The sequence below is a fragment of the Macaca thibetana genome, chromosome 3 (assembly GCF_024542745.1).
Source record: "Macaca thibetana thibetana isolate TM-01 chromosome 3, ASM2454274v1, whole genome shotgun sequence".
Classification (NCBI taxonomy): Eukaryota; Metazoa; Chordata; class Mammalia; order Primates; family Cercopithecidae; genus Macaca; species Macaca thibetana.
In genome coordinates this window covers 141,870,984-141,896,335 of record NC_065580.1, presented here as the reverse complement: position 1 = coordinate 141,896,335, position 25,352 = coordinate 141,870,984, and the positions used below count along the sequence as shown (strand labels likewise).

At 47.5% G+C, this 25,352-nt stretch overlaps 1 protein-coding gene across 1 annotated transcript in view; it reads left to right on the top strand.

Annotated features, from left to right (window-relative positions):
• ARPC1A (actin related protein 2/3 complex subunit 1A) overlaps window positions 1-21,836 on the top strand; it is a 374,209-nt gene extending 352,373 nt beyond the window's left edge. Inside the window, exons 5-11 of the mRNA XM_050784139.1 lie at window positions 212-434; window positions 5,010-5,117; window positions 9,386-9,598; window positions 13,899-13,974; window positions 15,103-15,296; window positions 19,068-19,158; window positions 21,465-21,836. Coding sequence (XP_050640096.1) covers window positions 212-434; window positions 5,010-5,117; window positions 9,386-9,598; window positions 13,899-13,974; window positions 15,103-15,296; window positions 19,068-19,158; window positions 21,465-21,503 — 944 coding nt within the window. The 3' untranslated portion in view covers window positions 21,504-21,836. The remainder of the gene's footprint in view (window positions 1-211; window positions 435-5,009; window positions 5,118-9,385; window positions 9,599-13,898; window positions 13,975-15,102; window positions 15,297-19,067; window positions 19,159-21,464) is intronic.
• The last annotated feature ends 3,516 nt before the right edge of the window (window positions 21,837-25,352 follow it).

Sequence of the window (25,352 nt, the reverse complement as noted above, 5' to 3'; positions counted from 1 at the left end):
ATAGATAATCCTGAGTCCCAGATGCTTTGCAGAGAAGCATCCTTGCCTTTCCTTGAGGCAGTGATCAGGACATAGATGGGGGGAAGGATGTGCCTGGGAGGAAGGTCCCAAGACCACATCTCATCCTGGCATGCCAGTGCCACCCACCTGCCTGTGCTGCAGTTGTTTGTCATTGACTGGGCAAAGCAGGTGACCCACATCTCACTTGCAGGTATTGACTGGGCTCCCAAGAGCGATCGCATCGTCACTTGTGGAGCAGACCGCAATGCCTATGTCTGGAGTCAGAAAGATGGTGTCTGGAAGCCAACCCTGGTGATCCTGAGAATTAATCGCGCAGCTACTTTTGTGAAGTGGTCCCCCCTAGAGAACAAATTTGCTGTGGGAAGTGGAGCACGACTCATTTCTGTTTGTTACTTTGAGTCTGAAAATGACTGGTGAGTGACATCTGAACTTTTTCTATCCCTCTCTATAGAATTTACATTTGCACTGCTGTGTGAGAAAAAACTCTGGTTTTTTCTCATCTGGAGTTGTGTGGTTTTTTTCTCTGAAATTCTTGATGCTGTCTGAGCATTTTCCCTTCTGATGTGCATGTTAAGTTAAATCGCATGTTTTTTATATTAACATAGAGCTATTGTGTCCATGTTCTGTTCTCACTCTATACTGCACATATTGCTGTTTTCTTACTCTCATATACAAATAATAACCTTGAAAGAGTCTCTGTTCCCTGAGGAATTTTTTTTTTCACACGATATCTATGTAGGATTCCTACAGATAACAATGTTCTTTTTTTTTTTTTTTTTTTTTTTTTGAGACAGAGTCTCACTCTGTTGCCCAGGCCAGATGGAGTGCAGTGGCACGATCTTGGCTCACTGCAACCTCCACCCCTCGTGGTCCAAGCAATTCTCCTGCCTCAGCCTCTCGAGTAGCTGGGATTACAGTCACCTGCCATCACGCCCGGCTAATTTTTGTAGTTTTAGTAGAGACGAGGTTTCACCATCTTGGCCAGGCTGGTCTTGAACTCCTGACCTTGTGATCCACCCCCTTGGCCTCCCAAAGTGCTGGGATTACAGGTGTGAACTACCACGCCCAGCCAGTGTTCTCCTTTCTTTAAAGCTTATTTGCCAAACAACTCTGTGTCTTGATGTAATATTTTACTTGTTTAAACTATTGAAGTGAAAACTCACCAGAATCGTAGAAGTCTAATCAGGCTATTGTACATTTTTTAAATAAATCACTCGTAGCTGACCCAGTCAAAACATAGAGGTTGACTTTATGACCAAAACTTATTTTAACTACTCCTTCCTGTTTATTTTGATAAGAAAACAATTATTCTCCACCCTGGCCAAGATGGTGAAACCCCATCTCTACTAAAAATACAAAAATTAGCCGGGCACAGTGGCAGGCGCCTATAATCCCAACTACTCGGGAGGCTGAGGCAGGAGAATCATTTGAACTCAGGAGGCGGAGGTTTCAGCGAGCCAAGATCATGCCATTGGGCACTCCAGCCTGGGCGACCCAGTGAGACTCCATCTCAAAAAAAAAAAAAAAAAAAATTGTATTCTACCTGGCGTGTGTTCAGCGTGACTGGTAAATATCCTTCAACATAAAGTTGTCATTTAGTACTATACTGGCAGTGTTTGTGTTTCTACTAAAAATAGCAGAGTATACATGACTCTTTGTAGCCGTTTTGTTATTTGTATTCTGCTGAAACTGAAAGGAGGGGATTATCATGTTACCTTTGTAATTTAGTAAAACTTCAGAAATTTTATTCTTCGAAAAGAGATTGGGAACTTGCAGTAAAATTGAGTTATGGGCCGGGCATAGTGGCTCACGCGTGTAACCCCAGCCCTTTGGGAGGCCAAGGTGGGTGGATCACCTGAGGTCAGGAGTTCGAGACCAGCCTGACCAACATGGAGAAATCCCGTCTCTACTAAAAATACAAAAAAATTAGCGGGGTGTGGTGGTGCATGCCTGTAATCCCAGCTACCTGGGAGGCTGAGGCAGGAGAATCTCTTGAACCCAGGAAGCGGAGGTTGTGGTGAGCTGAGATTGTGCCATTGCACTCTAGCCTGGGCATCAAGAGTGAAACTCCGTCTCAAAAAAAAAAAAATTGAGTTATGAATTTGAAACATGTTTTTCTTTCAAATGTGTATAAATCAAGGCCAACAAAATGTTACCTGCTAGAAACGATTTAGAAGTTTCATTGTAATGGGATAGGAAACTAAGTTCATTAATATTCCCTCAAGGCTAAACTTTATGTCAGCTGGTACTCCTTGCAATCTTACAAATTTCTACAGGAAAGTTTTCTTCCAAGTTAAGCTTCAACCTCAGTAATTGTTTACTTTTTTTTTTTTTTTTTGAGACGGAGTCTTGCTCTGCCGCCCAGGCTGGAGTGCAGTGGCCGGATCTCAGCTCACTACAAGCTCCGCCTCCCGGGTTCCCGCCATTCTCCTGCCTCAGCCTCCCGAGTAGCTGGGACTACAGGCGTCTGCCACCTCGCCCGGCTACTTTTTTGTATTTTTTAGTAGAGACGGGGTTTCACCGTGTTAGCCAGGATGGTCTTGATCTCCTGACCTCGTGATCCGCCCGTCTCGGCCTCCCAAAGTGCTGGGATTACAGGCTTGAGCCACCGCGCTCGGCCAATTGTTTACATTTTTATTCGTTGAGAATTAGTCTCAAGTTAGGTAAATTGGATTTTATTATGGTACAAGGTATTGTCTTTGAGCAAGCTGTATGTTTAGGGCAGTTTTTCAGCTATAGAATAGTTATTTCATATTTCATAGGAGTACTTTAAAACAACCTCTCAGCAGCTTATAATTATTTTGTTTGCCATCTTTTCCTCAATTAAAAAAATTACATTATAAAGGCCAGGCACGGTGGCTCACGCCTGTAATCCCAGCACTTTGCGAGTCCAAGGCAGGCGGATCACAAGGTCAAGAGTTGGAGACCAGCCTGGCCAACGTGGAGAAACCCCATCTCTACTAAAAATACAAAATATTAGCCGGGCGTGATGGCGCATGCCTATAATCCCAGCTACTTGGGAGCCTAAGGCAGGAGAATCGCTTGAACCAGGGAGGTGGAGTTTGCAGTGAGCCGAGACCATGCCACTGCACTCCAGCCTGAGCAACACAGCAAGACTCTGTCTCAAATATATATACACACACACACACATATTATGAAACAGTTCAAAATATTGTTCTTTCTCCTTTTTTAGAGACTTTGTGGGGGAGGGTTTGGTTTGTTTTTTGAGACAAGGCTTCTCTCTGTCACCCAGTCTGGAGTGCGGTGGCACAAACACGGCTCACTGCAGTCTCCAACTCCTGGGACCCAGCAATCTTGCCACTTCAGCCTCCCAGGTAGTTGGGACTACAGGTTTGCACTACCACACCTGGCTAATTTTTTGATTACTTGTGGAGACAGGTTCTCACTTTGTTGCCCAAGCTGATCTCAAATTCCTGTACTCAAGCAATCCTCCTGCTTTGGTCTCCCAAAGTGCTGGGATTACAGGTGCAAACCTCTGCACCTGGCTGTCTTTTTCAGAACGAACTTTTTCAGATAGGATTCTAAGAAAGCAATTCTATAGCCAGGCGTGGTGGCTCATGCCTGTAATCCTAGCACTTTGGGAGGCTAAGGCAGGTGGATTGCCTGAGACCAGGAGTTTGAGACCAGCCTGGCCAACATGGTGAAAGCTCATCTCTTCTAAAAATACAAAAATTAGCCAGGTGTGGTGGTGTGAGCCTAAAATCCCAGCTATTAGGAGGCTGAGACACAAGAATTGCAAGAACCCAGGAGGCAGAGGTTGCAGTGAGCTAAGATTACACCACTGCACTCCAGCCTGGGCGACAGAGTAAGACTCTGTCTCAGAAAAAATAAAAATAAAAAATAAATAAATAAAAGAAAGTGATTCTCGCTTGAAGCTGGGAGGCGGAGGTTGCTTTGAGCCAAAGTTGCGCCACTGCACTCCAGCCTAAGCAGCAAGAGCGAAACTCTGCCTCAAAAAAAAAAAAGTGATTCTATAGAAAGGTAATTTAGCATTCAAGGAAAGGCATTGGCTCAGTATTTAGTTTCCCAACTGTAGAGCAATCAGACACGATTGGTTTTTAAACAGCAGTTTGGGGGCAGAAATGAATGAGTTAAGCCAAAATACTGACTGGTCATAGACATAAATCATCTTTTTTGGATGGTGCTAGAGAATTAGAGGCTAATCCCCAATATGAGGTTCTTCCAATTTCTTGGTTGTGATTTTTCAGTGAAAGAAATTAAAAAGAATTTGCAGATTCATGGAGACTTGGGAAGGATATTAAGCTATCTTACAACCCCAAATTGACCAAAAATGGAATAGCAAATCACTGAATATTCATAATAAAAATTGAAGTATTTTCAAACTTCAGTTTTTATCTCAGAGGTTAATGTCATATGTAATCCAAAATCTCACAAAAAAAGTAACTGAGTTAATCAATATCTATGCTTACTAATGAGGACCACTGAAAACCAGCTGTTGTGCCGATATCATCAAGGCCAGGAGTGGAGAAGTGCTTGTTCATGGTTCTTTTCCTTTCTGTCCTTTAGAAATGCACCTTGTCAGCTGGGCATAGTGGCTCATGCTTGTAATCCCAGCACTTTGGGAGGCTGAGGCCGGTGGATCGCTTGAGCCCAAGAGTTTGAGACCAGCCTGGGCAACATGGAGAAATCTCACCTCTACAAAAAATACAAAAATTAGCCAGTCTCAAATTATAACCTGTTCTTAAAAAACCTTGCCTCTGGCAGGAGGCCTGGTGACTGACAGAAAAACGTTGAATGATCTGTTACTTTTCTATAGAATCTTTTTTCATAGAAACCTATCTGAAAAAGTTTATTCTGAAAAAGATAACATTCTGAATTGTTTTATCATTTTTTTTTAAATTAAGGAAAAGTGTGGCATGCTTAGGTGTTTTCACCCAACATAATTTGTAGGTCATTTGGGGATGCTTGTTGAGTGGATAAACTGAAACAGTTTTCCCCTCTCATAGGTGGGTGAGCAAGCACATTAAAAAGCCGATTCGCTCCACAGTCCTCAGCTTGGATTGGCATCCCAACAACGTTTTGCTGGCAGCAGGATCATGTGACTTCAAATGCAGGTGGGAACCAATAAGAACTGATAGACTCGAGCTGTGCGTTCTTCATCCTTCAACAAATAATTTTGGGTTCCCTTTGTTTTGTTGTTGTTGTTGTTGTTGTTTTTGAGACAGGGTCTCACTCTCACCCAGGCTGGAGTACAGTGGCACCATCATAGCTCACTGCAGCCTCCAACTCCTGGGCTTAAGCGATCCTCCAGCCTCAGCCTCCAGAGTAGTTGAGACTACAGGCATGTGCCACCACACCTGGCTAATTTTTTTTTTTTTTTTTTTTTTGAGACGGAGTCTTGCTCTGTGCCCCAGGCTGGAGTGCAGTGGCGCGATCTCGGCTCACTGCAAGCTCTGCCCCCCAGGTTCACGCCATTCTCCTGCCTCAGCCTCCCGAGTAGCTGGAACTACAGGCGCCCGCCACCACGCCCGGCTAGTTTTTTGTATTTTTTTAGTAGAGACGGGGTTTCACCGTGTTAGCCAGGATGGTCTCGATCTCCTGACCTTGTGATCCGCCCGCCTCGGCCTCCCAAAGTGCTGGGATTACAGGCTTGAGCCACCGTGCCCGGCCCACCTGGCTAATTTTTAAAAAATTGTTTTTATTCTTTGTAGAGATGGGGACTTGCTGTGTTGCCCAGGTTGGTCTTGAACTCCTGGCCTCAAGTGATCCTCCCTCCTCGGCCTCCTAAAGTGCTGGGATTACAGGCATGAGCCACTGTGCCTGGCCTGTAAGTTTCCTTTTCTTTGCAAGGTACTGTGCTAGGCACTGTGAGGGACTCAAAAATGAGGCCCAGTGCTGTGGCTCACACCTGTAATCCCAGCACTTTGGGAGGCTGAAGTGGGCGGATCACCTGAGGTCGGAAGTTCGAGACCAACTTGGCCAACATGGTGAAGCCCCGTGTCTACTAAAAATACAAAAGTTAGCCTGGTGTGGTGGCACACGGCTGTAATCCCAGCTACTCGGGAGGCTAGGGCATGAGAATCATTTGAACCCGGGAGGTGGAGGTTGCAGTGAGCTGAAATCACACCACTGCACTCCAGCCTGGGCAACAGAGCAAGACTCCATCTCAAAAAAACAAACAAAAACAGAAAACAACAAAATAGAAGCAGCTTGTGATCTAGAAAAGGAGCTCAAGCATGACGATTAAAAGAAAAAGTGCGTAAGTCACAGGTAGAAAGAAGTCGACTTGGAGGTGGGATAGGAGGGAGAGGCAAAGGTGGGGCCAGCAAAGATTTTCTTAAGTGTAAGAATATCTACGGTTTAGAGGGGAGGGTTAGCATGTACTCTCTCTGTCTCTGTCTCTTTCTCACCATCTCTTTCTGTCTCTCCCTTTCTCCCTGTCTTTCTTGACTACACTATTTTTCTCATTTCATATTCCAGGCAGCAGTCTCTGCAAATTCCAAAGTGAAATGATTAATAAAACATAGCTAAACAGTGCACTGCTAAGCTGTTATTGAGCTGCTCTTTCCGTTAAAGCTTTTTATTTTGTCATCACTATGAAGCTAGAAGAAATGCAGCTGCTTTGCTAGGAACTTTAAGGATCATACCATGTAATTCCATGTAATTACTTTTTAAAGTTCTTTCTCAAGAATGCTTTTTCCCCTTAGCTGAAAGGAAAGCAAAGCAAACACATGTTGCTTCGTGTTGACTATATGGTAGGTTGGAAGATGAGGTGCACTTTGTTTTTTTTTTTTTTTTTTTTTTTTTTTGAGACAAGGTCTTGCTCTATCACCCAGGCTGGAGTGTGGTGGTGCGATCATAGCTCACTGCAGCTTTGACCTCCTGGACTCAAGCAATCCTCCCACCTCAGCCTCCTGAGTAGCTGGGACCACAGGCATGAGCCACCATGCTTGGCTGATTTTGTTCATTTTTTGTAGAGATGGGGTCTCACTATGTTGCCCAGGCTGGTCTCAAACTCCTGGTCCCAAAGGATCCTTCTGCCTTTTACTCCCAAAGTGCTGGGCTTATAGGGATGAGCCACTGCCACTGCACTCAGCTGCGATACACTTTCTTCAGTAACTGTGGAGAATTCCCAGAAAACCAGGCCAGTGGTTTATATCCAGGAATACTCAAAGCTTAAGGAGAAAGAGATGTGTGTTTGAGTTTGGCAGAGAAGATGGGGGTCACGGTAGTGTCAAGGCACTTTATATTGTGGACCTGTGTTACTTGTGATTTCTTAACCAGAGTCATTGGAAAATAGAACTAGGTGGCACTAACCCGCACCACCTGGATTCTTTGATGGTTATGAAAATAGGTTGCAGTTATTTTGTTAATATTAATTTCCACGAGTGTTTCTCTGTCACGAAGGCTGGAGTGCAGTGGCGTGATCTCGGCTCACTGCAACCTCCACCTCCCAGGTTCAAGCAATTCTCATGCCTCAGCCTCCTGGGTAGCTGGGATTGAAGGCATGCACCACCATGCCCTGCTAATTTTTTTGTATTTTAGTAGAGACGGGGTTTTACCACGTTGGCCAGGCTGGTCTCGAACTCCTGGCCTCGAGCTATGCGCCCGCCTCGGCCTCCCAAAGTGCTGGAGTTACAGACATGAGCCACTGTGCCTGGCCCAGTCCTGTGGATATGGGTTTGTCCCATTCGTGTCCCCAACTTGGTGGCTGAGAGCCACTGCTTCTTTCTTGGCCGCCTAAGACTTAAGCAGCTGCTGTCATGATGCAGATTTAAAGCACAATGCTTCTACCGTATCGTCATATAACCTCACATAACTCCTCTGCCAGGCATCTTCCAGAACCTCTGTACTGCCATGGTCATTTGGGGTGGTAGGTGGGATTCCTCGGTTCTTTCAGGGAGCCTTGAGGTTCAGCAGTTTTTTGAAGAGAAGAAGATATACGAAGTAGAAATCACAGTGGAGGGTGAAAGGGCCCTAAAGGGTAGATTTCCAGCCATTCCCCTTTGTCCTTAACTCTGGGCCAGAACATCCTCACACACAGCTGTGTGGAATTAGATAAAAAGAGTGAGTTAGTGGAAACTGACGACACCACCTGTAAAGGATCTGCCTCCATCTTAAGCTATTCCTGCCACAGAGACTGGACAGTGGGCCTGAGGGTCCAGGGAGCCTGCCCATTCCTTGTCACTGGCCTCCCTTGGCTTTCTCTCAGGGTATGTCTTTAAAAGGGTCATTACCAGCCGGGTGCGGTGGCTCACGCCTGTAATCCCAACACTTTGGAAGGTCGAGATGGGCAGATCACTTGAGGTCAGAAGTTCGAGACCAGCCTGGTCAACATGGTGAAACCCCGTCTCTACTAAAAATACAAAAATTAAGCAGGTGTGGTGGCACGTAACTGTAATCCCAGCTACTTGGGAGGCTGAGGCAGGAGAATGCTTGAACCCAGGAGGCGGAGGTCGTGAGCCAAGATCATGCCATTGCACTCCAGTCTGGTCAACAAGAGCAAAACTCTGTTCCCCCCCACCAAAAAAAAAAAAAAAAATATATATATATATACACACACACACACTAAAATATAGATTTGCCAAACTTGGGTTGGCCTGTAGATAGCTCTTAATAATTCTGTTACTTGAGAGGTTTGAATATCTGAACTTACCTATCATGATTGATTGATTGATGGATTTTTATTTTTTTGAGATGGTATCTCGCTCTGTTGCCCAGCCTGAAGTGCAGTGGCGTGATCTTGGCTCACCGTAGGCTCTGCCTCCTGAGTAGCTGAGACTACAGGCGCCTGCCACCACGCCTGGCTTATTTTTTGTATTTTTAGTAGAGACTGAGTTTCATCGTGTTAGCCAGGATGGTCTTGATCTCCTAACCTCGTGGTCCGCCCGCCTTGGCCTCCCAAAGTGCTGGGATTACAGGCCTGAGCCAGCACACCTGGCCTTATTTATTTATTTATTTATTTATTTACTGAGATGGAGTTTCACTCTTGTTGCCCAGGCTGGAGTGCAATGGCGCGATCTCGGCTCACTGCAACCTCCGCCTCCTGGGTTCACGCAATTCTCCTTCCTCAGCCTCCTGAGTAGCTGGGATTACAAGCAAGGGCCACCACGCTTGGCTAATTTTGTATTTTTAGTAGAGACAGAGTTTCTCCATGTTAGTCAGGCTGGTCTCAAACTCCCAACCTCAGGTGATCCGCCTGCCTAGGCCTCCCAAAATGCTAGGATTACAGGCATGAGTCACCGTGCCCAGCCCATGTTTTTTGTTTTTATTGAGTCAACCTCTTTGCATTCTGAGATTCCTTGTGGCAGCTGCCTATGGCCTGTTTCTAGATATATATTTTTTCATTTGCTTTTTCCTTTTCTCTCTGCCCTTTAAACAGAGTGTTTTCTGCCTACATTAAAGAAGTGGATGAAAAGCCAGCCAGCACGCCCTGGGGCAGCAAGATGCCTTTTGGGCAGCTGATGTCAGAGTTTGGTGGCAGTGGCACTGGTGGCTGGGTCCACGGGGTCAGCTTCTCTGCCAGTGGGAGCCGCCTGGCCTGGGTCAGCCACGACAGCACCGTGTCTGTTGCTGATGCCTCAAAAAGTGTGCAGTGAGTATTTGCCTTTCATTTGGAAGGTGGGGAACAAGGGGTGGGATCTCTCACCAGCTGAACCAGGACTGCCCTTCCTGGTCAGTCAATCAGTCCGGGCGCGAAGGCTAACGCCTGTAATCCCAAAACTTTGGGAGGCCAAGGTGGGTGGATCACAAGGTCAAGAGTTCAAGACCAGCCTGACCAAGATGGTGAAACCCTGTCTCTACTAAAAATAAAAAATTAGCCAGGCGTGGTGGTGGGCGCCTGTAATCCCAGCTTCTCGGAAGGCTGAGGCAGAGAATTGCTTGAACCTGGGAGGCGGAGGTTGCAGTTAGCCGAGATCACGCCACTGCACTCCAGCCTGGGTGACAGAGCAAGACTCCGTCTCAAAAGAAAACAAAACAAAACAAAATAAAACAAAAGAACTCAATCAAAACTGCAGGCAGGCTGGACTTGGTGGCTCACGCCTATAATCCCAGCACTTTGGGATAGGCTGTGGGCAGATCACCTGAGGTCAAGAATTCAAGAACAGCCTGGCCAACATGGTGAAACCCTGTCTCTACTAAAAATACAAAAATTAGCCTTGCTGGGCACAGTGGCTCACACCTGTAGTCCCAGCACTTTGGTAGGCCATGGGTGGACCACCTGAGGTCAGGAGTTCAAGACCAGCCTTGGCCGGGCGCGGTGGCTCACGCCTGTAATCCCAGCACTTTGGGAGGCTAAGGCGGGCGGATCATGAGGTCAGGAGATTGAGACCATCCTGGCTAACAGGGTGAAACCCCGTCTCTACTAAAAATACAAAAACTTAGCTGGGCACGGTGGCGGGCGCCTATAGTCCCAGCTACTCAGGAGGCTGAGGCAGGAGAATGGCGTGAACCCGGGAGGCGGAGCTTGCAGTGAGCCGAGATCGCGCCACTGCACTCCAGCCTGGGCGACAGCGCGAGACTCTGTCTCAAAAAAAAAAAAAAAAAAAAAAAAAGACCAGCCTGGCCAACATGGTGAAACCCTGTCTCTACTAAAAATACAAAAATTAGCTGCAGTGGCTCACACCTGTAATCCCAGCACTTTGGGAGGCTGAGGCAGGCGGATCACTTGAGGTTAGGAGTTCGAGACCAGCCTGACCAACATGGAGAAATCCTATCTCTACTAAAAATACAGAAAATTAGCCGGACGTGGTGGCACATGCCTGTAATCCCAGCTACTCAGGAGGCTGAGTCAGGAGAATCACTTGAACCCGGGAGGCGGAGGTTGCAGTGAGCCAAGATCGCGCCATTGCATTCCAGCCTGGGCAACAAATGCAGAACTCTGTCTCAAAAAAACAAAAATTGTTTTTGCCAGGTGTGGTGGCATATGCCTGTAATCCCAGCTACTCAGGAGGCTGAGGCTGGAGAATCTCTTGAACCCAAGAAGCAGAGGTTGCGGTGAGCCAAGATTGTGCCATTGCACTCCAGTCTGGGCGACAAGAGCGGAACTCTGTCTCAAAAAAAAAACAAAAACAAAAAACTGCAAGTCAGCCTTTACCGTGACAGGCACAGATACAAATTCTCGGGTTGGAAAATTTTTAAGACCTAGGTGTTCCAGAAGTACTTCTTAATGGAAGTACTGATAATGATTCCTTTCAAGAACCCTCCTGGTTTGCTACTGATAAGGGTCGCTTAAAAAGGGCCAGTTTACGCTGGGCACAGTGGCTCACACCTATAATCCCAGCACTTTGGAAGACCAAGGTGGGTGGATCACCTGAGGTCAGGAGTTCGAGAGCAGCCTGGCCAACATGGTGAAACCCTGTCTCTACAAAAATACAAAAATTAGCCTCGCATGGTGGTGGGTGCCTGTAGTCCCAGCTACTTGGGAGGCTGAGGCAGGAGAATCGCTTGAACCCAGGAGGTGAAGATTGCAGTGAACCGAGATCATGCCAGTACACTCCGGCCTGGGCACGAGAGCAAGACTCCATCTCAAAAAAAAAAAAAAAAAAGGCCAGTTTAGTCTGTTACTCTGAACTCCTTACAAAATGTAAATACCATTCACCGGCCTTAAATTACATTGGAGATATATTCTTACTCAGGGTAGTCAGCAAACAATGACTTCATTAATTTGAGCCTTCCATTCAGTAAGGCTTAAAAACCATTGACGCCACTTCCTCTGCCGTGTGCTGGAAGGACTCTAATTATGGTGGCTTCTTTGTGGGTGGTGTGTCTGCTCAGCCATAAAGTACCTGGCCAAATATCAGAGTTCATTTTGTTCAATATATGTTGGAGGAAGAGAGAAGATTGGAATCCTTCTTCTTTTATCAATCTTTGTTCTTCCCTGGTGAATCCTTTTCCATTGATAGCTAAAGGAAACTCACCATTAAAGGTTTTGTGATGGACATGGCCACTTGAGTATCAAAAATCAATCACACTGGGTGACCTTTACTCCCTGTCAGGTCAGTAAGAGTCACCCAGTGTAAACAGCATGATATTTCAGACATGATACGTTTTTCCTAACAGGATTAAATGTGCATTTTTAAGCTAGTTTTACATATTTTTTTAAAGATTATCCCCTCCGGCCAGGCACAGTGGCTCATGCCTGTAATCCCAGCACTTTGGGAGGCCAAGGCAGGCAGATTGCCTGAGGTCAGGAGTTTGAGACCAGCCTGGCCAACACGGCAAAACCCTGTCTCTACTAAAAGTACAAAAATTAGCCAGGCAAGGTGGCAGGCACCTGTAATCCCAGCTACCCAGGAGGCTGAGGCAGGAGAATTGCTTGAACCCAGCAGGTGGAGGTTGCAGTGAGCTGAGATCGCACCACTGCACTCCAGCCTGGGCAACAAGAGCGAGACTCTGTCTCAAAAAAAAAAAAAAAAAAAAAAAAAAAAGATTGTCCCCTCCATTATAAAATTTCTCTACATAAACAAGCACTTATATATCTTTTCATTTTTAACAGAAATGAGGTTATACATTTTATACATTTTTGTATACATTTGGTAATTTGCCTTTTGATACTTGATAATACTTAGGTATTTTGATGCCAGTGTTACTTAATTTTTATATGGTTTATTGTGACACAGTAAGTTCTTAGCATATGCTTATTACAAGTCCCTATCTACCCTCATATTGACTTCTTTCCCTTTTCCAGTCCTGCAAGTCAGATTACATGCTCCACCCTTCCGCTCCTCCAACATAAATATCTCATGTGGTAAAAGTCAGGTATACCACACTAAGGGCTTCAGATGACACATTAATTCTTCAATGGCAACTTTATGAAGGGCGTCCTGAGACATGTACAGTTAGCTTTTATTTTGTTATTATTTAGAGAGACACTCTCTGTCGCGCAGGCTAGAATGCAGTTCTGCAATCATAGCTCATTACAGCCTTGAACTCCCGAGCTCAAGTGCTCCTCCCAACTCAGCCCCTCAAGCAGATGGGGCCACAGATGTGCACCACCACGCTAGGCTAATTTTTTTTTTATTTTAATTTTTCATAGAGACTGGGTCTCACTATGTTATCCAGGCTGATCTCAAACTCCTGCCTCCAGCAATCCTTCCGCCTCAGCCCCTCAAAGTGCTGAGATAACAGGTGTGAGCCACCACGCCCAGCCACAGTCAGCTATTGAATGCATCGTTTCTTGCATGAAGTGAGGTGCTCCTAACTCATCAGCCAGTGTGTTTGCCTGCCATATCTGTGTAATCTCTTTGCCACACTCAAGAGCAAATAACTACATGCACACACGTGTCCCTGCACGCACACATACACACACACGGCCCATTCGAGTGCGAGCTCCTGGCTAAGACCATTTGGTTCATTTTGGTGGCTCTAGTTGCTGACACAGTGCCTGGCCGTCAGCACAGATGTGTGTGGCCACAGCCGTCTCGGAGCTCCGGGGAGCACAGGCAAGGAGAGGGTCCTAGCACAGGTGTTTGCTGCCAAGTCATAGTAACAGAAAGAGCTCTAGGAGCTAAGAGCAGGGAGAAGCTGCTTTAGGCTGCAGTGGCCTCTGGGAAAGTGGACCGTGGGATCATGGGGGTGATCCCTTTAGAGCTGTGCTGGGGGTCGAAGGGCGTGGGCGGAAAGACAGGGCTTTGGGAACCAGTTTGTCATGAGTGGGCGGGGTCTCAGAAGCAGGCGGGAGGAGCCCAGGCTGGAGCTGGAGCCGGAGCCGGAGCCCAGGGCCACCCCTGGCTCAAGAGGCCTGCAAGTTGAGGTCAGAGGCTCCTTTTCAACATAAGTGCCCGTTGATACTGCAGAAGCCCCTGTGAGAATGGGTCCTTTGTTGTCATCTGTGTCTGTAAAGAAGCTAATAGTCTGTTACATCTTGGGATAACAAACGTTCTTGTGTTTAGGGTCTCAACTCTGAAGACGGAGTTCCTGCCGCTCCTGAGTGTGTCATTTGTCTCAGAGAACAGCGTCGTGGCTGCTGTGAGTATTTTTCTTCATTCTCCCTCGGGGTGCACTGTATGTGATGCGCAGACAGGGAACAATGTGTGCTCTGTCACCCTAGCACAAAGCAGAACAGTTTTTTGTTTTTTGGTTTTTGGTTTTTTTTGAGACAGAGTTTCGCTCTTGTCCAGGCTGGAGTGCAGTGGGTGATCTTGACTCACCGCAACCTCTGCCTCCCGGGTTCAAGCGATTCTCCTACCTCAGCCTCCCGAGTAGCCGGGATTACAGGCATGTGCCACCATACCTGGCTAAACTTGTATTTTTAGTAGAGATGGGGTTTCTCTATGTTGGACAGGCCAGTCTCAAACTCCCGTCCTCAGGTGATCTGCCCACCTCGGCCTCCCAAAGTGCGGGCGTGAGCCACCGTGCCTGGCCTTAGAGCTCACTCTTTTTTTTTTTTTTTTTTTTTTGAGACGGAGTCTCGCTCTGTCGCCCAGGCTGGAGTGCAGTGGCCGGATCTCAGCTCACTGCAAGCTCCGCCTCCTGGGTTTACGCCATTCTCCTGCCTCAACCTCCCGAGTAGCTGGGACTACAGGCGCCCGCCACCTTGCCTGGCTAGTTTTTTGTATTTTTTTTTTAGTAGAGACGGGGTTTCACCGTGTTAGCCAGGATGGTCTCGATCTCCTGACCTCGTGATCCGCCTATCTCGGCCTCCCAAAGTGCTGGGATTACAGGCTTGAGCCACCGCGCCCGGCAAGCTCACTTTTAAGAGTAAGAGCAGGTGGGGCACGATGGCTCACGCCTGTAATCCCAATACTTTGGGAGGCCAAGGCAGGTGGATGACCTGAGGTTGGTAGATTGAGACCAGCCTGGCCAACATGGTGAAACCCTGTCTCTACTAAAAACACAAAAATTAACCAGGGCATGGTAGTGCGCATCTATAATCCCAGGTACTTGGGAGGCTGAGGCAGGAAAATCACTTGAACCCGGGAACCAGAGGTTGCAGTGAACTGAGATCGTGCCACTGCACTCCAGCCTGGGCAACAGAGCAAGACTCAATCTCAAAAAAAAAAAAAAAGTAAGAGAGGCCTATCATGGTGAACACTCTGCCAAGGAGCTGGGCGGTGGGCAGTGTGTCCTCCAGGGACTGACTGAGTCTCGTTTCAGGGCCATGACTGCTGCCCAATGCTCTTCAACTACGATGACCGCGGCTGCCTGACCTTCGTCTCCAAGTTAGACATTCCAAAACAGAGCATCCAGCGCAACATGTCTGCCATGGAACGCTTCCGCAACATGGACAAGAGAGCCACGACTGAGGACCGCAACACGGCCTTGGAGACGCTGCACCAGAATAGCATCACGTAGGTGCCGTCTGTAGAAAGGTGGTCAGGTGACAAGGTGCCCTCCTGCCCCTCGCCGTTTCCTTACTGGGTTCCTACAAAAGCTCTATGCCCCGCAGGCCCAGGCATTCCTTCAGGGACAAGTGCAGCAAGAAGTCCGTATCTTCCCGACTGCCATGCTCTCATTTCCAGCTCGTGATAGGGAGAGAGTCGCCACCACCTGGTCATTCTGTCCTTCAAGGTGCAGATTACAAGGCAGCAGCCAGCAGCAGCAGTGCAGACCCTGTTGCAATCCGAGGTGGTGGGGCTTCAGGGCAACCGCTTCTAGGGCACCCTTTCTCAGCTACTCAAGAATGAAAGGAGACTTTCTTGAATGCTGCGTTCCCATGGTAGTGCACACATAACAGAAAGCGAAGTTACAGCCTGTTTGAAAAGGTAACTGTAACTGTCATTTCAAGTAATGGATACAAAAAGAAGATTCTTTAATTAAAGAAACAATTTCTTAGCATCATGATGACAAAGCTGAGGAGTGTTTCAACTGGGTTTTCGTAGGGTATATGTAATTATGTAAGACAACAGAATTGTGTTTTGTCCAGAAAGTTTGATTTTTATTTATTTATTTATTTATTTATTTATTTTGAGACAGAGTCTCACTCTGTTGCCCATGCTGGAGTGCAATGGCACAATCTCAGCTCACTGCAACCTCCGCCTCCCGGGTTCAAGCAATTCTCCTGCCTCAACCTCCCGAGTAGCTGGGATTACAGGTGTGTGCCACCACACCTGGCTAATTTTTTGTATTTTTACTAGAGACGAGGTTTCACCCTGTTGGCCAGCCTGGTCTCGATCTCCTGACCTCAGGTGATCCGCCCACCTTGACCTCCCAAACTGCTGGGATTACAGGCATGAGCCACCACGCCCGGCCTGAAAGTGTGATTTTTAAGGTCTAGAGGAGAGGCTGGGCATGATGGCTCACACCTTTAATCCCAGCACTTTGGGAGGCTGAGGCAGGCAGATCACTTGAGGTCAGGAGTTTGAGACCAGCCTGGCCAGCATGGCAAAACCCATCTCTACTAAAAATACAAAAATTAGCTGCTCGTGGTGGTGCACACCTGTAATTCCAGCTACTCGGGAGGCTGAGGCAGGAGAATCGCTTGAACTGGGGAGGTGGAGGTTGCAGTGAGCCAAGATTGAGCCACTGCCCTCCAGCCTGGGATATAGAGTGAGACTCCGTCTCAAAAAAAAAAAAGAAAAGCATCTGGAGGAGAAATATATGCTTGATATTCTAAATTACTGTGGTCAGAGTTGGGTCCCATGGGATTTTCCCTCATTGAGAAGCCTTTTCTATTGAGAAGCTTTTGTTGTGGTATTGATGGTGGGAGGAGTAATGGAAACCTCTAGACTTCCTGTTTGAGAGAACTGCAGTGAAGTGCAGGTTGTGCTTCATCTTCAGCACGTAAAATAGGCTGCAAATGCTCTATGGAAAAATGAGAACCAGAGGCCTGGCACCATGGCTCACGCCTGTAATCCTAGCATTTGGGAAGCCAAGGCAGGAGGATTGCTTGAGGCCAGAAGTTCAGTACCATCCTGGGCAACACAGCAAGACCCCATCTCTCTCTTTTTTTTTTTTTTTTGAGACAGAGTCTTGCTCTGTGGCCCAGGCTGGAGTGCAGTGGCTCAATCTCGGCTCACTGCAAGCTCTGCCTCCTGGGTCCACGCCATTCTCCTGCCTCAGCCTCCCGAGTAGCTGGGCGTACAGGCACACCCCGACACACCCAGCCAATTTTTTGTGTTTTCAGTAGAGACCGGGTTTCACTGTGTTAGCCAGGATGGTCTTGATCTCCTGACCTCGTGATCCGCGCACCTCGGCCTCCCAAAGTGCTGGGATTACAGGCGTGAGCCACTGTGCCCGGCCATAAGACCCCATCTCTACAATTTTTTAAAAGTTAGCTGGCTGTGTTGGCGCACACCTGTAGTCCCAGCTACTTGAGAGGAGTGAGCCGTGATTGTGCCACTGTACTTCAGCCTGGGCTACATTGCGAGATCCTATCTCAAAAAAAAAAAACAAAAACCTGAAGGCATAGCAAAACTTACCTTTTCTCCACATTCTTCAGGTTTCTCGTTCCACAGCAAAACTTACCTTTTCTCCATTCTTTAGGTTTCTCTGTCTTGAATGACTCTGAGTTATTTCTTGTGAATTTCTCTTAAGCTTCTATGCAGACCAAGTGTTAAGGAAAGAAACAGCTCTCATTGCCTCTCTGACACTTCTAGGTGAAAAGTGAAAAGACAAACCCTTGCCCATTAGTCTACTTTTATTTGCAGAAATTAGGTGCTCTTCGCACTAGAGCTGTGTCAGCTAACTTTTTCTGTAAGGGACCAGATAGTAAATATTTTAGACTCTCAGAGGCCGTAGGTCTCCATTGCAACCACTGAACTCCGTGGTTGTGGCAGGAAAGCAGGCACAGACGCTGTAAACAAATGAGATGGTGTGTTCCAGTTAAACTTTATGGACACTCAGATTTGAATTTCACATAATTTTCATTTCATGAGATAATAGTCCTCTTTTAATTTTTTTCCAGCTATTTAAAAATGTAAAAGCTGGGTCGGGCGCAGATGCTAACACGTATAATCCCAGCACTTTGGGAGGCTGAGGTGGGTGGATCACTTGAGGTCAGGAGGTCGAGACCAGCCTGACCAACATGGTGAAACCCTGTCTCTACTAAAAATACAAAAATTTGCTGGCGTGGTGACGGAGGCCTGTAATCCCAGCTACTCGGGAGGCTGAGGCAGGAGAATCGCTTGAACCTGGGAGGTAGAGGTTGCAGTGAGCCGAGATCGCACCACTGCACTCCAGCCTGGGTGACAGAGTGAGACTCCATCTCAATAAATAAATAAAAATGTAAAACCTTTTTTTTTTTAAGCTCACAGGCTGTACAGGAATAGGCGGTGTGTGCCATAGTTTGCCATCCCCTTCCCAGCGTCGGGGAAGAGGAGGGTAAGTTCTAGACATTTCAGAGAAGAAAGAAAAATATAGTCTGAGCAATGGAAGATTGTCTTGAAAGCTTTCCAGATAATTAGGCTAAGACAAGTTGTTTCATTTATCTGTTCCCCTGCTTGGCTTGGTTGGAGTCTGGGGGTATGTCTGCTGCTAACATTTATAATGATTCATGTCAAACTCACGGAGGGCTGTTGGCTTATCTGCACTGGCTGTCTTGGAGGCTGATTTGAGAGGTTTTGTTTGGAGTCAGTTGGATTTCAGTCATGCTTCATCATGCCTCTGGTTTATTTAAAAACAAACAAAAACATTGTTTTCGCCATGGCTGTGGTGCTGCCCACAACCTGCTCCCAGCATTTGAGTGCCGTGTGGGCTGGGTCATTCCTGCTTCCCCAGGTCACTCTAACTGAGGCAGGTTCTTAACTTCTCCCTTTTCCAGTTTTGTCTTTCCTGGACATCTGGTAATAAGATGTTTTGGGGTATTTTCTGAGCCAGACTGTTGCAGCCTAATGTTCATGGACAAGTTCATAATCAGGAGTTAAAAGATAATTCATTTCCTGGCGCAGTGTGGTGGCTCACGCCTGTAATCGCAGCATTTTGGGAGGCTGAGGCAGGAGGATCACTTGAGCCCAGGAGTTCAAGACCAGCCTGGGCAACATAGTGAGACCCCCATCCCATCTCTATTTAAAAAATAAAGAAGATAATTCATTTCATTAAGCTGCCCTTATACGATTAGTCAGGAATGTTGTGTTCACTTCCACTACATACCTTACGGTCTCTTTTGCTTTGCTTTTTTTCAGTCAAGTCTCTATTTATGAGGTGGACAAGCAAGACTGTCGCAAATTTTGCACTACTGGCATCGATGGAGCCATGACAATTTGGGATTTCAAGGTATTTTCTACCTAACAGAACAAATTTTGTTTGTGTTAAAACTTTTTTTTTTTTTTTTTGAGAGATAGGCTCCTTCTCTGTCACCCAGGCTGGAGTACAGTGGTGCAATCATGGCTCACTGCAGCCACCAACTCCTTGCCTCCAGCAGTCCTCCCACCTCAGCCTCCCAAGCAGCTGGGACAACAGGCACGCACCACCACACCCTGCTAATATTTTACAAAACTCTTGTGAGAGGAATGTTTCTCAATTGTTGAAACAAAATGTTAAATCTAGTATACAGTTTAATGTCCTAATATAAGACATTAAACTGGAAATCTCTCTCTTATTTTTTTTTTCTTTCTTTTTTTTTTTTTTTTTTTTTTTTTTGAGACGGAGTCTCACTGTGTCTCCCAGGCTGGAGTGCAGTGGCGTGATCTCGGCTCACTGCAAGCTCCGCCTCCCGGGTTCACGCCATTCTCCCGCCTCAGCCTCCCAAGTAGCTGAGACTACAGGCACCCGCCACCACGCCCGGCTAGTTTTTTGTATTTTTAGTAGAGACGGGGTTTCACCATGTTAGCCAGGATAGTCTCGATCTCCTGACCTCGTGATCCACCCGCCTCGGCCTCCCAAAGTGCTGGGATTACAGGCTTGAGCCACCGCGCCCGGCCTTTTCTTTCTTTTTGAGACAGAGTCGTGTTCTATTGCCCAGGCTTCAGTGCAGTGGTGCAATATTGGCTCACTGCAACCTCCGCCTCCCGGGTTGGAGCGATTCTCTTGCCTCAGTCTCCCAAGTGATTGGGATTACAGGAGCACACTACAACACCCAGCTGTTTTTTGTATTTTTAGTACAGATGGGGTTTCACCATGTTGGCCAGGCTGGTCTTGAACTCCTGGCCTCATGTGATCTGCCCACCTTGGCCTCCCAAAATGGTGGGATTACAGGCATGAGCCACCATGCCCGGCTGGAGAACTCTTTAAAACCTAAAAGTCATCCACTGAAGAACGGCACATTCTCAGTGAACTGAAATTTTTACTTCTAGATGTCCATTTGTTCATTGAGGAAAAATGGAGTGCTATTTTGGAAACAGGCCCTATTGAACACCAGCCCAGGTTTAACTATATAGATATATATTTATGGCTGACACTAATTAATTTAATAAACATTTACTAAGTGTCTTCTGGGTGCCATGCATGGTGCTGAGCACTGAGAATATCCAGTCCGAAGAAGCCTGTCTGGTAGAAGAGAGAAGTGGATACAGGGGCTGGGTAGGGGATTCGGCAGAGCTCGGAAGAGAAGCCGGTGCTTCTGTTTTCACACAGAGGAATCGGGCGATGCGCCGACTGCCCGACTGCCCGCACTGCAGGGAAAAGGTTGCACCTGAGCAGCATCCTGAGCTGCGATGGGTTTTGGAGGGGAGGGGACTAGGAGTTGAGAAAGCACAGGCGAGCATCGTAAGTTGCAAGCGCAGCACACCCAGGCCAACTCTGGGCTTCGGAGAGCGCACACTGCCTTTGAGGCACTGCCCATGGTGTGGTCCTCCAGAAGCATGGATTAAACTAGAAAAAAGAGCTGTGGGCAGCCAGGCTGTGTCATCCCAGCACCTTGGGAGGCCAAGGTGGGAGAATCGCTTGAGGCCAGGAGTTTGAGACCAGTTTGGGCAACATAGTAAGACCCCATGTCTATAAAAAAGCCCGGTGCAGCCAGGCATGCTGGCCCACTCCCGTAATTCCAGCACTTTGAGAACCTGAGGCTCGTTTCTCCTCCCTGCTTCCCCGTCTTGAGCACAGGAGTTTGAGACCAGCCTGGGCAACATAGTGAGACCCTGTCTCTATTTTTAAATATATATATATATATATATATATATATATATTTAAAAACCAGGTGCAGTGACGCATGCCGTTAGTCCCAGCTACTTGAGAAGCTCAGGCAGGAGGATCTCTTAAGCCCAGGAGTTGGAGGCTGCAGTGAGCTGTGGTCACACCACTGCACTCCAGCCTGGGGCCACAGAGCAAGACCCTATCTCAAAAAAAAAAAAAAAAAAAAAACCACACACACAGGAGTGAGGAGTGTGCCCACAGCCTGTGGGTGGAGCAGTGGGGAAAAGGGACACCTGGCCTGCGGGAGCCAGCAGGGGGAGCCCGGGCCTGGAGTGTCTCTGCAGGGTGAGTCCTGGGAGAGCCTGTCTGGGGTGGGGCAGGGCCAGGTTCAGGGTGGGGACAGGCAGCACCTCCACTGAGGAGGAGGGAGTGGTGTGATACCTCCCTCGGGGAAAACCTCAGGGTGGACACTCCTCAGTGACATGAGTGCTCTTCCCACCTTTTCCAAGACTCTCGAGTCTTCCATCCAGGGCCTCCGGATAATGTGAAGCTGAGTGAGCCTCCGCCATCCAGCATGACAAACTGTGGCCGACCGCAGCTGTGCCGTGGCACGATGGCGAGGAAGCCAGCCCCAAGGAAACACTGAAAACATATCACGCCAATGCCGTGTGGTTTTGTTTGAATATAAAATTGGTGAAAGTGTTGGTTTTTTAAAAGCAGTAATTTTTTTGTTTTTGTTTTTTTGCGATTTCATTCCATTCTTGACCAAAGCTTCTCTTTAAGTAGTTTATTATGGAAAACTGTCACACTAACTTAAAAGACAGGGTGAGGGAGATATGTAAATTGTCCACTAGAAAATTAAATAAAGGAACTGAATGTGGTTTTGGTTTTGTTTCCTTGTAGTATTTCAATTTTTAGTAGGAAAATATGAGTGAATTCTTCATTCAATTAGGTTTGTTTTAGGCAAAATCGTAGATCCTTGGTTTCTTAAATTGCACCATTCTATACAACCTTGAACCAAAAAGCAGCATTTAGTGGGGGGTGAGAGAGAACCATTTCTGAACGTTGCAATACTTCTGCAAAGCAGGTTGTGTTGGTCTGTTTTGTGTTGCAATAAAGGAATACCTGAGACTGGGTAATTTGTTTAAGACAAAGATTTATTTGGCATACGGTTCTGCCGGCTGGACAAGAAGCACGGTGCCTGCATTTGCTTTTGGGGAAGCCTCAGGATGGTTTTACTCATGGAGGAAGGCGAAGGGAAAGCAGGCATGTCCCATGGCGGGAGAGGGTGCAAGAGAGAGGACCAGGCTCCTTGAAACAACCAGGTCATAGAGTGAGAACACACTCATTCCTGCCAGGGGGCACAAAGCCATTCATTAGGGATCCGCCCCATGACCCAAACACCGGCCACCAAGCCCCACCCCAACACTGAGGATCGCATTTCAACATGAGATTCGGAAGGGACACACAGCCAAGCCCTGTCAGAGGTACACTGTTCCCATCTTGCATGTGAGCAACAGAGAAGCCTACGTCCACTGAGCGGCCAAGTCCGAATGGAAGCCTGCCCTGGGAGGCCCCGGGCCCGGTGCCCACACCACGGCAGCCCGCTGTTAGCAGCGCACCTGCAAGGGTGTGCTGTGGGGAGGGTGCAAGGAGGTGGGAAAAGGGGAAAGTCAGCATCTTGCGTGAGAGACAATTGTGCCCACACTGAGCTCCTTTCGTCATGATGAGATGTGAACTTTGACATTCCACGGCAGAGAATCTTAAGAGGTACAAGTATAAATGAAAAGCAAAATAAAGAGTAGCCGGAGCCTGGCCACATCCTTGATCTCACGGCTCCCTTCTAGAATGCTGGTAACAGTGCTTCCCAAGGCACGTCGTGATGTGCTCAAGGGAAGGTAATTTTGCCCTCTTGGTGACTCATGGGAAGCCCTCACTGTAAGAGGGAATCCTACCTAGCACCAGGGTGCTGGCCTCATGGCCCTGCCTGGTCCCTATACTGTCCTCTCTGGGCCCCCAGTGGCAGGAGCTCCTTTTTGTACACGTGTTTGTGTACACAGTGCATTGGCAAGGCTCTGTGAGGGTAGACAAAAACTGGCCATAAAACAGGAATTAGCTAAAGATTTCTCTTTTAGCCGGGCACGGTGGCTCACGCCCGTAATCCCAGCACTTTGGGAGGCCGAGGCGGGTGGATCACAAGGTCAGGAGATCGAGACCATCCTGGCTAACACAGTAAAACCCCGTCTCTACTAAAAATACAAAAAATTAGCCGGGCGTGGTGGTGGGTGCCTGTAGTCCAGCTACTCGGGAGGCTGAGGCAGGAGGATGGCATGAACCCGGGAGGTGGATCTTGCAGTGAGCTGAGATTGCACCACTGCACTCCAGCCTGGGCAACAGAGCGAGACTCTGTCTCAAAAAAAAAAAAGACAAAATTGACTGACTTCGCCTCTAAGAACTTAATAGCCACAGAGTTATTTTGCTGTTTTTTTCTTTTTTCTTTTTTCTTTTTTTATTATTATTTTTATTTATTTATTTATTTTTTATTTATTTTTTTATTTTTTTTGAGACGGAGTCTCGCTCTGTCGCCCAGGCTGGAGTGTAGTGGCCGGATCTCAGCTCACTGCAAGCTCCGCCTCCCGGGTTCGGGCCATTCTCCTGTCTCAGCCTCCTGAGTAGCTGGGACTACAGGCGCCCGCCACCTCGCCCGGCTAGTTTTTTGTATTTTTTTTTAAAATTTTTTTTTTTTTTTTTTTTTTTTTTTTTTTTTTTGAGACGGAGTCATGCTCTGTCACCCAGGCTGGAGTGCAGTGGCCGGATCTCAGCTCACTGCAAGCTCCGCCTCCCGGGTACACGCCATTCTCCTGCCTCAGCCTCCCAAGTAGCTGGGACTACAGGCGCCCGCCACTTCGCCCGGCTAGTTTTTTGTATTTTTTAGTAGAGACGGGGTTTCACCGTGTTAGCCAGGATGGTCTCGATCTCCTGACCTCGTGATCCGCCCGTCTCGGCCTCCCAAAGTGCTGGGATTACAGGCTTGAGCCACCGCGCCCGGCCGTGTTTTTTTCTTCTTTAAATAAAAACATTTTGAAATTATAATAGAGACAGGGTCTCCCTATGTTGCCCAGGCTGGTCTCAAACTGGGCTTAAGCAATCCTCCTGCCTCAGCCTCCCAAAGTGCTGACATCACAGGCGTGAGCCACTGCACCCGGCCTATTTTGCTTTTTTTTTTTTTTGTAAGATGGAGCCTCTTTCTCTGTCAACCAGGCTGGAGTGCAGTGGTATGATCTCGGCTGACTACAGCCTGCGCCTTCCAGGTTCAAGCAATTCTCCTATTTCAGCCTCCTGAGTAGCTGGGATCACAGATGACCCCAGTCTCCAAGTAGCTGGGATTACAGGCATACACCACCACGCCTGGCTAGTTTATTTTGCCATTTTTTAACACAGGCCCATTTCTCCTGTGGGGAGGAAGGCCCACTCCAATCACAGCAGCCAGAAGCCCTCAGTGCTTTATTTCAGTGCTGGGGTCGTTTGAGTTTGTGACGCTCCATCCTCCTCTCACTCTACCTTTGAGACTCAGACCAGGCTCTGTAAACAATGACTACAGTCTGGGATGTTCTGAGAGGGTTCTTCAGGAAAGGTGTGTGTGCCACGCCCTGAATGCAATACTTTAGCTAACTGTGCAGGCACCAAGAAAAGCCTTTGGAAGCCATTAACAACCCCTCATAACAAACCTGTAGGGTTGGAACTCTTATTAGGACATTTTTCAGATGACAAAATTCCAGAGAGGGGAATGACCGGTCTCTCCAAAGCCCTGGTAGTAACCACTAAGCATGTGCTCCCCACTGGGTGAGGGAAATGCCTTAGTGACAGCCCCTTTTCAGTTCACCCACGCTCAGGGGCAGGCCCTGTCATTGGAAGTGATGAGAAGGTATTTGAGGCCGGGCACGGTGGCTCACACCTGTAATCTCAGAACTTCAGGAGACCAAGACGGGTGGATCCCTTGAGGTCAGGAGATCAAGACCAGCCTAGCCAACATGGTGAAACCCCTTCTCTACTACAAATACAAAAATTAGCCAGGCATTGGTGGCACGCGCCTGTAATCCCAGCTACTCGGGAGGCTGAAGCACGAGAATTGCTTGAACAATTGCTGGGAGGCGCAGGTTACAGTGAGCCAAGGTCATGCCACTGCACTCCAGCCTGGGCAACAGTGAAAACTCCATCTCAAAAAAAAGAGAGAGCAAGAAGGTATTTGACAATACCTTGTGGGTTTCATTGTAGACCTCAGTTTCGCAATTAAGCTGACACATCAGGCCACGTGGTTTGGAAGCGGGGTGTGCAGGGAGGGCACAGCCCCATCAGAATCCTGGGCTGGGATGTGGATGCTGAGTGAGCGTTATGGG